The sequence below is a fragment of the Syngnathus leptorhynchus genome, chromosome 14, assembly GCF_054491065.1.
Source record: "Syngnathus leptorhynchus isolate UIUO chromosome 14, UIUO_Slep, whole genome shotgun sequence".
Lineage (NCBI taxonomy): Eukaryota > Metazoa > Chordata > Actinopteri > Syngnathiformes > Syngnathidae > Syngnathus > Syngnathus leptorhynchus.
Genome location: NC_141208.1, coordinates 3,053,330 through 3,064,286, shown reverse-complemented (window position 1 = coordinate 3,064,286; position 10,957 = coordinate 3,053,330). Strand labels below are relative to the sequence as shown.

General features: G+C 46.7%; 3 protein-coding genes and 1 long non-coding RNA gene across 6 annotated transcripts; 3 read left to right on the top strand and 1 right to left on the bottom strand.

The window, feature by feature from the left end:
* Positions 1–1,193: 1,193 nt before the first annotated feature.
* Positions 1,194–3,946, top strand: LOC147045994 (angiopoietin-related protein 3-like). Its single transcript, XM_085930303.1, has 7 exons — positions 1,194–1,779; positions 1,925–2,035; positions 2,112–2,232; positions 2,335–2,448; positions 2,541–2,636; positions 3,077–3,349; positions 3,426–3,946. The coding sequence occupies exons 1-7, from the start codon at positions 1,258–1,260 to the stop codon at positions 3,641–3,643; spliced, it is 1,455 nt and encodes a 484-aa protein (XP_085786429.1). The 5' UTR covers positions 1,194–1,257; the 3' UTR covers positions 3,644–3,946.
* On the bottom strand, positions 3,898–9,557 carry LOC147045992 (uncharacterized). 3 transcript variants are annotated; one of them, XR_015068214.1, is made up of 4 exons: positions 7,499–9,557; positions 7,256–7,401; positions 5,176–5,395; positions 3,898–5,044 (listed from the first exon to the last, which is right to left on the bottom strand). It is a non-coding gene; the product is annotated as an uncharacterized LOC147045992 (long non-coding RNA). The 3 variants fall into 3 exon arrangements; XR_015068215.1 differs by having other exon boundaries at positions 7,256–7,629; positions 8,534–9,557; XR_015068213.1 differs by having other exon boundaries at positions 7,256–9,557.
* Positions 4,628–8,177, top strand: LOC147045993 (phosphoglucomutase-1-like). The gene is made up of 11 exons (XM_085930301.1): positions 4,628–4,917; positions 4,992–5,154; positions 5,298–5,444; positions 5,519–5,644; positions 5,846–6,036; positions 6,162–6,316; positions 6,592–6,707; positions 6,788–6,923; positions 7,288–7,471; positions 7,532–7,663; positions 7,770–8,177. The coding sequence occupies exons 1-11, from the start codon at positions 4,660–4,662 to the stop codon at positions 7,857–7,859; spliced, it is 1,698 nt and encodes a 565-aa protein (XP_085786427.1). The 5' UTR covers positions 4,628–4,659; the 3' UTR covers positions 7,860–8,177.
* Positions 8,453–10,332, top strand: LOC147045991 (leptin receptor gene-related protein-like). Its single transcript, XM_085930310.1, has 4 exons — positions 8,453–9,067; positions 9,278–9,353; positions 9,601–9,784; positions 9,861–10,332. The coding sequence occupies exons 1-4, from the start codon at positions 9,052–9,054 to the stop codon at positions 9,975–9,977; spliced, it is 393 nt and encodes a 130-aa protein (XP_085786436.1). The 5' UTR covers positions 8,453–9,051; the 3' UTR covers positions 9,978–10,332.
* The last annotated feature ends 625 nt before the right edge of the window (positions 10,333–10,957 follow it).

The following is a 10,957-nucleotide window of genomic DNA, read 5'->3' as shown; positions in this document are numbered from 1 at the left end:
TTGGGATCTACGGCGAGTCAACAGAAGGGAGAACGCGGGGCGCGGTGCCATACCGTTCATTCTTGACGGATCCTCTTTCAACCTTTCACCACCATCATGCCAGCAACAAAGAATCTCATCTGCTCTTCATAAGCGCACGCACCCCATCGTAATCGGAGCAAAAATAACCTTTTGGCCCCCAATGCCGTACGCATGTTTGCAGTGCTTCACTTTTTCCACACTTTGATATGTCACAGCTTTGGTTCCATAATGGAGGAGAATCATTTTTACCTCTGCTATTCCACATATCATTTCTCTTCAGATCTTTAGCGTGAATCATCCTAATCTGAATGAAAATATTTGCAGCTGCCCAGAAAGTGGGTTAGGAAAACAAACACCTTTTATTTACTGTGTAAACATTCCGTGGTAGCGAATACACCTGAGTTGAACTATTTGGAATATACGCTTCTTAAGAGTCTTCGAGCCCGACCACGGATGGAAAAGGAATCACCAAGTATTAGCCAGCAAAAAAAAGAAATACTCCTTTTCCATGACACAGGCAGACAAGTGACTCCATGAGGGATTGTGGTTCACAGTTGAGGGAGGGAGCGCTCGAAGGGGAAGAAAAAAAAAAAACTTTATCGCTTTCACAGACTGTACACATTCTGGAGAAAACTTGGTTGTCATGCAAAAATCAGTTTGAAAGAAATATTTGGTGTTGCATCAAATTTAAGTGCTATGTTGGTTTAGATCAGACTGTTTTTAGATTCACCAAGAGCGTTTATGGAAAATAATTATTAACTAGTTTTGCCAGCTGTCGGATATTCATTTTCCTCCGATTGGACTCCTTCGGGGTGGAAAAGCATAGTTCGAGGAAATTTCAGAATGTTTCATATTGACCTGAGGTGTCGCTTGATATTTCTCTTTTGCGTCACATATTTGACTTGTGTTATGTCACGGTGGCTTGTTTTGTTACTTCGTTGGTCAAGACAAACACGGTATTTCTTTGTGACCTATGGATCGAGCCCCCCCCCCCCCCTTTTCGACGAGAGGACCGGCCTCCCGACAAATTACAAAAGCGCTCACAAACACATTTAACGCATGATGCAAAGCGGGCCAGGCCAGGAGACTCCAAACATTCCAGGAATCGATGCGATCCACGTTAATCATTAAGTCGCTTGTGACAGTGCGTAAAGCTGGTCATGTTCCTCCCATGGCTCTTTGGCCAGTCACTGAAGAGGGAGACGGGCGGACGGCCGTCTGCAGTGGATCACCGACATGAAAACAACTCTGATCTACTTGTTGGTTCTCGCCGGCGCTTGTCTCCCCGTTCAGTGCGGTAAAGAGGTCCAGCCCGGCCCCCAGTCCGGCCCGCAGCCTAGCCCGCAACCCATCGCTTCTCCTGAAAGCACCCGCTCGCACTTTGCAGGTCTGGATGATGTGCGTCTCCTGGCCAACGGCCTCCTCCAGCTTGGCCAGAGCCTGCGGGATTTTGTGCACAAGACCAAGGGACAGATCAACGATATCTTCCAGAAGCTCAACATCTTTGACCGTTCCTTCTACCAACTTTCTGTGCTGGCCAGCGAAATCAAGGAGGAAGAAGAGGAGCTGAAGAAGACAGCGGTGGTCCTGAAAGCTAACAACGAAGAGATCCGGGGCATATCCGTTCAAATCAACTCTAGGGTGGACAGCATCGTGCTGGAGAAGAGCTCGTTGCGGAACCAAGTGAACGGCCTGGAAGAGAAGCTGAGGAGTCTGTTGAGCGGCGGCGACCGAGCGGGAGAGATCAGCGGTCTTCGGGTAAGGCACCTGGACGCCCTCCATTTCGTTCAGCAGAGCCATTTCATGATTACGTGATGAGTCGTAGGCATCGTGACTAGCGACCCGTAGCAAGGCAAGTTCAGGTATCCAGGTTTGACCCCGGTTCCTCCTTTCTTGAAACCAGGGAGTGATCGACAACCAGGAGCAAAGCATCACCAAGCTTCTGAAGGCTGTCAAGGAGCAAAGTGATCAACTCAACTACCAAAGGAATAAGCTCAAGAGTCTGGAAGAAAAGGTGCTGGAATATTTGCAAATGTACGTCAACACTGAGGCCACGCCCAGGTGTTCATAGCTATAACCGTGTCTCCCAGCTTACGGCCAGTACATTAGCCCAAGACACAATGGAAAGGATGCCCCAATCCTTCAACAGCGACACGCCGACACTCATCCCGTATCTCGTCTCAGACTCCAGCCAGACAAGCACAGATGGTGGTAAGATGGGGAGACGGGAGCTTCACAGTCACCTTAGGATCGCTGCTCTCGGTCAGGACACGTGGTTGGGCAGTCTGATGAAGGTTTCTCCGTTTCAACCAGATCTCCCGTCAGACTGCAATGACCTGTTTAACAGAGGTGAGAAAATCAGTCGAGTGTACGCCATCAGACCCAACGGATCGCAACCCTTCAAGGTGTTTTGTGACATGAGCGCAGGTAAAGTCCTTGTCTGGAGGATTCAACTTTGATGGGAATTGCAAAATGGAAGGAAGGAAATTATTTGTTGTACTGACTTTCTTTTAATCTAGATCATGGAGCGACAGTAATCCAGCGAAGGAAGGACGGCTCTGTCAACTTTGATCAAACCTGGGAGAAATATGAAAATGGATTTGGAGATTTTCACGGTGTGTCAAGGGCGGGGGGCGATCTATGAGGTGTTGCGAAAGCCAAAAATAACATTTGCCTCACACACACAAAAAAAGGTAGATGCTAATTTATACTTAGCATGTCAATGGGATTCCATAATGATTTTAGCCTTTGAAAACAAAAAATGTCGAGTATTTAAATGTACACATTGTGAAATACTTTTTGGGTGTATTTTACATGTCATTAAATGGCAGGCTCAGAATCACGTCATCGTTTTTCGTTCATTCTAATCTTTGTAAGATCGTGAGAAGACAAAATCGGTTGGATTTCTATTAATTGCCAAGCTTGAGAGTGTTGCGGTCACTGGGATACACATTGAAGTGATTTTCATCCCGTGTACTTCACCGAAGTGTGCTGTTTTGTTTCGTAATTTGCCTTCTCGTGTTTCTTGATGTGCTTCTCATCTGTGGTCAACCAGGGGAATTTTGGCTGGGTCTCAGCAAGATTCACTCACTGCTTGCTCAGGGCAACTCCATCCTTCACATCCATCTGGAAGACTGGAAGAACAACAAGCGCTTCATGGAATACACGTGCGACCTCGGCGGTCCGGAGAACAACTACACCCTCGGCCTCAAGCTACTGTCCGGAGATCTGAGCGACTTCATGAAGAACCGCACGGGTTTGATGTTCTCGACTAAGGACAGGGACAATGACAAGAACCGGGACCCCAACTGCGCTCGCAACTACACTGGTAAAGGGTTTTGACATCTCCTGACAAATCAAGGCAACTAGCTTACTGTGTATTCTTTGTTTTTTTCTAACTTTAGGCGGTTGGTGGTTCAATAGCTGCGGGGACACCAACTTGAACGGGAGATACTTCCTGGTGAGACACAAGGGACGTTCGGACCGCAGAAGAGGGATCCATTTGAAGCCGGGTCGGAAAGCTTCCTATTGGCTTCGCTTCACGCAGCTAGCGCTCCGACCGTTGGGCGAGTCTTGGTCGTCATCGGAGACAGGCGGCTTTCTCGCAAACAACAACGGCTGAATAGGAAAGGCTACAGCAACTAGTGTGGAGAGGCCATCATTTGAGAAGGCATTGAAGGGACCGTCCCATCCGTGATGATTTGAGTCACTTCCACAGGACCAAAGTTTAGAGCAACAACCAGCGCTAGCTCAGAAAACACACACATCCTAAGCTAGGCTAACAAATGTATGTTTGAATTGAATATGTTGTTCAGATGATTACAATATGGTCCATAATACTGCATATATAGATAGACTCAGAATTTGTGTAGCTTTTATTATAAGGTGGATTTTAATTCCAGATGGAATAAAAAGACAAACTATTGTGCTGGCTCCTGATGCTTTTCTTTAGTTTGCAGAAAACAGAATCAAGAAACTCAGCAATGTTGACTAGTTTCTTGGGTTGGGTTGTGGGTACTGGGAATGAACTACAGAGGGCAGTGCAGTTCTTTTATTCATGTATTTACTACTTTTCATGGATTGCATCCAATCTGCTGACTCATTTCCTGAGTTCATCATCACAGTTGGACTTGACTGAATTACACCCAATTGCTAGCATGCCCGTGTTTCCTCTAAACTAGCGTTGTGCCTCTATTATTAGAGTTGATAATGTGTTTTGTAAAGACGTTGTAAAAGGCAACTATCCCCTTTCATTTTCTCTCCACTGATCTCCTAATGGCCCGGCTCGTTGCTAACGCTTCCGTTTGGACGTGAGATGCCGTGCGTGTTTTGCATGTCGTGAGAAGCCCCCCCCCTCCATGCAGACACACCCAAACACAACTTTGGGACTTGACAGTGATCTCCCTGCACATGTGTGAAAGAGCGTCTTCAGTTACTCACCCTGCGTCTGCACATGCAAGGTTATTTTGGGTCCAGTAAGGACCACTGCCACCCTGCACACACCCCAGGGGGGGGGGGGGGAATAATGGGAGGAGTCAAGATTTCACCCAGCAGTTCCGTCCCGAGCTGTAATACGTTGTCTCAAAACAACAGCGGCCCTCAAGCTTTGCCCGCCACCGGCAACATTTCAAAACAAAGATGGACAAGGGTCCTCTGCGGGTGCTGACCGTTCCTACGGCCCCTTACTCTGACCAAAGACCCAGGAACGACGGTCTGAGAAGAAAGGTTCACGTCTTCCAGTCCAGGAGGAACTATCTGCACAACTTCATCCAGTGTATCTTCTCCTCTATTGACCTTCGTGATCGCCAGGGTTCGGCGCTGGTGGTGGGGGGCGACGGACGCTTCTTTAGCCAAACGGCCATTGAGGTCATCGTGCAGATGGCGGCCGCCAACGGGGTCAGTGACAGCACGACCGCTTCTTTGCTTATTCTGCGGCCTCTTGCCAAAATCCCGCTGTGACGTCTCCTCAGGTGGGCCGTCTCATCGTCGGTCACCGCGGTTTTATGTCCGCGCCGGCCTGCTCCTGCGTGATCAGGAAATTCAAAGCCATCGGCGGCATCATCCTCAGCGCCGGTCACAGTTCGGCGGGGCCCGATGGAGATTTTGGCATCAAGTTCAACACTGCAAACGGAGGTATGCAGCGGTATTACTCACCCGTAATCCTATCCGACGAGAGTAGTTACTGCGCAGTCACTGAGCCGGACTGTACAGCCTTCTCGAGATTTAGAAACGCTTTCCAAAAGAAAACAAGAAATGGGTCCTTCTGCCTCGTCAAGGGCCGGCCAACGACGCCGTCGCAGACAAGATCTACCAGATCAGCAGAACCATCGAGGAGTTTGCCATCTGCCCTGGACTCCGACTGGATCTGACAACTCTGGGAAAACAGACATTTGATCTGGAGAACAAGTTCAAACCTTTTACGGGTAAATCATGGGAAAGCAAAGTCAAAGAAAAGAACAGCTAAAGCAGCAATGGTTCTCTCTCCTGTTTTTCTAAGTCGAAATTGTGGATGCTGTGGAGTCCTACGCTAACTTGATGAGGAACATCTTTGATTTTGCTGCCCTGAAAGAACTCCTGTCTGGCGAGAACCGCATCACCGTAAAACTGGATGCCATGCATGGAGGTGAGAACTCGAAACGGCAGAGGTAGTCCGGACCGTACGGATTTTCTTTGACCGCGTTCTATCGTCACGCCTGAATCTGTCACTGTCCATATGAATCTGTCTATAAATTGGTGTCCCAGGCTGCTGTCCACAGTCCATTAGCAGAACAGGTAAGCCTCAGGTCCACGTCTGTCTCATGGCGTATCGCCTGCCTGTTTCCAGAGGTCGGTCCCTACGTGAAGCGGATCCTGTGTGAGGAGTTGGGCTGTCCCGCCAATTCGGCCGTTAATTGTGTCCCGTCGGAGGACTTTGGAGGTCAACGTCCCGATCCTAACCTCATGGACGCCGCGGACCTGCTTGACAACATGAGGGACGGAGAGCACGACTTTGGTGCAGCATTTGATAGTGACGGGGTGTGTGTGTGGCCCGCCCGACGTTGAGATGTTGACGCCAAATCGCTGTGGTTGCAATAGAACTGGATCTCTACAAGTGAAGCCCAGGTGTTGATTGGATCTTTGTTTGCTTATTGGCTCTCTAGGATCGAAACATGATCCTCGGGAAACACGGCCTCTTTGTCACCCCGTCTGACTCTGTGGCCGTGATTGCTGACAACATCTTTTGTATCCCATACTTTCAGCATAGCGGGGTGAGGGGCTTTGCCCGCAGCATGCCCACAAGTGCTGCCTTAGACAGGTAAAAACCTTTGGTCTGCTTCATTTGATGGGATTGACTTGCGTTTGACCATCAAGCTTCCAGATATGTAAACCAATTCGCTAAAACTCAGCTAGCTTGACTATCTTTGCGCCAAAGCTCAGCTAGCTTGACTCTCTTTGCGCCAAAGCTCAGCTAGCTTGAATGTTTTTAGCTAAAGTGACCTTCAAAAGTATTCATTGGTTTTGTGCTTCTGCTTGAGTTTCAATTCTATCTGTGTGACCTTCAAATCATTTCTATTTGTGTATTTCTTGCAGAGTAGCCAAGGCAACACAAATAGAGCTATATGAAACTCCCACTGGGTGGAAGTTTTTTGGAAACCTCATGGATGCGGGACGACTGTCTTTGTGTGGCGAGGAAAGCTTTGGAACAAGTAATGCCCGAGCCTGGAGTTACAACATATTCTTGAGTATTTTCCAGCGGATGATTGCTTGGTCACGTCTCATATCTCAGGTGGAGATCACATTCGTGAGAAGGATGGGCTGTGGGCCGCACTGGCGTGGCTCTCCATCCTTGCCACCAGAAGGCAAAGCGTGGAAGATATACTCAAGTACCACTGGCTAAAATATGGAAGAAACTACTTCACTAGGTGTGCTGTGATCAAAAACAGCCGTGCCTCAAAATCATTTGGGTGAATTTATGGACTTAATTTTGCTCCCAGTATGGCCCGGAAGCACCTGCGTTCATCCATTTACTATTTCTGTGTCTTCTTGAGGTGTTTTCACCAAGTGTAGCAAATTTGGACAGGTTCCCCCTCCCCAAGCAAAGTTACAAGGGGGACAGCAGCCCGATTACACCTTTGCTCAGAGCATTGCTGCCATCTAGAGGTCGCCATTGCATCATCTGGAAGTCAACACGTCATGAAGCATTTCAGTTGACCTCTGAAATGGAAATATACTACTGAGCATTCGAAAGACTGACCTGATCTATTTTGCTCTTTGTTTTTGCTCCAGATACGACTATGAGAACATAGACATCGATGCAGCTTGTGAAATGATGGAGGATCTGGAGATCATGATTGCAGACAAGTCCTTTGTGAAGCGGCGATTTGCCGTGGAAGACAAAATCTACCGAGTGGAAAAAGCAGACAATTTTGAATACACGGATCCCGTCGACAGCAGTATCACGCGGAACCAGGTACTTCACATTACAAAGACGTATTACTTGACGGTCTGGAACTTTCCGTTTCTTCTGTAGGGTCTGCGGATAGTCTTCTCTGATGGCTCTCGAATCATCTACAGACTCAGTGGGACGGAAAGTAGCGGCGGGGCCACAGTTCGAATCTATCTGGAAAGCTACGAGAAGGAATACGTCTTTCAAGAAACGCAGGTAAATATACAAAAACAAGGAAATAGTGCAAAACATGATTCTCTAACTGTAAAAATAAAATGAATTAATAAAGGGAAATGCTGAGGAAATATTTTTTGTGTGACAGGTGGTGCTGGCACCGTTAGCTACAATAGCACTCAAGATTTCCCAGTTGCATCACAGGACGGGTCGAACCGGCCCATCGGTCATCACCTAACCAAACGTTTCCACTTGCTTTTTATTTTCAACTTTTTATCCAAAGGTGGCAACAAGACATGTCTTTGAATTTTAGGCAGCATTTTTTGTGATTGTGCCACATTAAACATTTATTTTTGCTTTATGATTGACTCCCAGCCTGGCCTGTTGTCAACGTTTTACAATCTTTTTTTTGTTTTTTTGTTCCTGATCTAGCGAGCTATGATTTGTGTTTGTGAAATAATATCATATGATGATGCCTAATGCAGCACACTGGAAAATTGAAAGTCATCAGAGAATGACGTCTATAAATTGGAGTGAAATTGAGCAATTGATGAGTACCGAGGGATAAAAAGTCAACTCGCTCACACATAGCGACACCTTTATGGCATTTCTAGAAAATTACAAATAACAATCCTAAAACTTGAATCCAAACTCCACACCGCCGATCTACTTGACAACATCAGAATATTTTTCTTTTGATTGACTGTCATTAAAATTTGAACGGCAGGTGCCTGCACGCTTTGCATCAGAGGGGCGGGGCAAGGCAGGGCGGGGCAAGGCAGGGCTGGCCTCACTTTTCAGTCTGCAGCTCTGTGATTGCTCATGCACTTTGAAGTGATGCCCCCCCATTAGGTCTCCAGGTTTAAGGCAAGCTCAACATCAGAGCTAGAGGAAAGAGAACACATCAAAGACCTCAAAAAAGGTAGCAGCCAGAGATGATCTCATTTGTGCTGATGCAGTTTTCCATGAGGCTGAACTTAAGAAGCATCCATCCGTTAGCAGAAGCATATCCCTGCAAAAACAAAGGAAAACAAGGGTCGCAGTGGGCTGCCATTTTGCAGCTTCATTCTTTCCCAACCTTGATTTCTTCATTGGCTTGGCTGGTAGACAATCAATCATTCGAACAAATCCAATCAGACAATTGATAACATAAAGTTGACTATGATTTTTTTTCTTTCAATTTTTCTGACATCAAGTCACTTGTTGAGTGCGCCACATGTTGCCATGTGATGAAATAAACGACTCGACAAGAGTCGCTTTGTGACAATCGGAAAGGCCACATTTGCAATCAATTGCGTCATTGTGGTCGTCGTGGCCGCGCTTCAACGTCAGCCTTCAGCATCGTCCACTTGACTGGCGGATCACGTGACCGCGGAGAAACAAGTAAGGGAAGCCGATCCGATCCGATCCGAGCCGACTAGTCGTCCGACATGGCTGGTATCAAAGGTATTTGCTTCAGTGTGAAAGCTGAGCGCTCGCTGGAAATAGTTGCCACTCGGCACTTTTCTCAAGTACTTGAGCTGCTTGACAAACGGAGCATCGTTTGTGTAGTTTTGCGGAGCCATTATTAATCGCTCTCTCTAACAAGTGTCCTATTTGAACTCAAGTCATGCTTTTCTCATGGACACATGTTTTTTTTTTTTCTTCTTCCTGTAGAATTGGTCGGCTTGTCTTTTGGTTGCGCCATTGGGCTGACGTTTCTGTTTCTGGCTTGTGCATTGCAAGAATATGGGTACGTCGTTTGACAAAACAAAGCGGCCACAGTCAAATGTGACGTCACAATGGAAAACATTGATCTTGCTTGCAGACGTGGTCATGTGACTTTGCAGACTCAAAGATTTGCAAACATTAGGGGAATTTATTCCCACTGTCCATGGTGATCATTTCCACTACATAAAAGATGGACAAGAGCAAAATCTGTCCGAAATTGAACATCATGCAATCACAATTGAAAATTCATGTGCTTTGTCTCTCTGCAGAGTTTACTACCCAATGTTTGCGCTTTTTTTGTACGTCCTGAGTCCGGTCCCGCTTATCTTGGTCAACCGTGTCAGCGACGAGTCGGAGCCCGCCAACGCGTGCAAAGATCTGGCCTATTTCTTAACCACCGGAATCGTCATGTCGGCTTACGGCTTCCACCTCGTCCTCGCTCACAGCGGCACGGTGAGTTCTCACCCATTCACCCATTCTTTTTGTAGTTTTTGTTTCGACCTGACATTCCTTGTTTTCTCACTTGCAGGTGGAGTGGCTTGCCTGCGGCCTGTCGCTGACAGGGGACACCATTATCTTCTTCACAATCCTTGGCTTTTACAAGGTGTTTGCAAGTGGTGAAGACTTTAATTGGGAACAGTGGTAAAGTGGAATTTGGGTTTTTTTGTCGTCGGGATTTGTTCTGGAAGTGTTTTTCTCACTAAAGATGACGCCCATTGACTCGCGTGCCACTTGAAGGTTCGGGGAAAATGACCACAACAGTATTTATTTTTATTTTTTCCAGATCAGGTCGAAATTTCTTCAAGTTGAATTGCTACCCGGAAAAGATCAGAGCGACATGTATGTGCAGTTTGTCATGTGACATATCAGTGAATTCTTACACACTCTTAAAGTGCCTTTTATAAGCTCTCAGTGAATTCTTACACACTCTTAAAGTGCCTTTTATAAGCTCTTGACTGAATTTTGTCTTTTAACGGATTAAAATTGTATTTTGAAAAAAAAAAGAAAGCTATTTTGTTTGTGGAGTTGACGCTTGTGTATAGCGTCCAACGTAGGATCATGCTGAATTGGAGGAGGTGCAACAGTGATACTGAAAAAGATAGAAGCCAAAAGTGAATATGATGAAGCACTTAGACAGCTGTTGCTTGGCAACAGCCATAGCATTCACATAGTCCTCTGAAATTGAAACGTGATGTGGCCTTGAACACAACACGTAATACGTAAGTGAAATTTTGTCGTTAAAAGCAATGCATGTGCGGAAAGAAAGCTTTGGGGGGAAAAATCGAAGTTCCAACATTCGTGACTAACAAAACAAAAAGAAAAATAGCAATGATGACTATTAAAATGTAGAATGATAATATTTCAGTTTAAAAAATGATTTGGAAATTGTGGAGTCCCTTTGACTGTCTGATTCAGTCCAATGAAATCGTTCGACGGTGTGCGTGCAAGAACAGACGGACTGATGGATCCACGCTTCTTTCCTCGGGCTGTTTTGTCAGTCGGAAGGATCCCGGCAGGAGTGGGGGCGGAACGCGGCTGTTCGGCCGATCGGCGCAGCACACGCGCAGCTCGCGGAGGGATTTGCGTGGCGGGTGACAAAGCCAATCGATGAGCACTTGGGCTCGC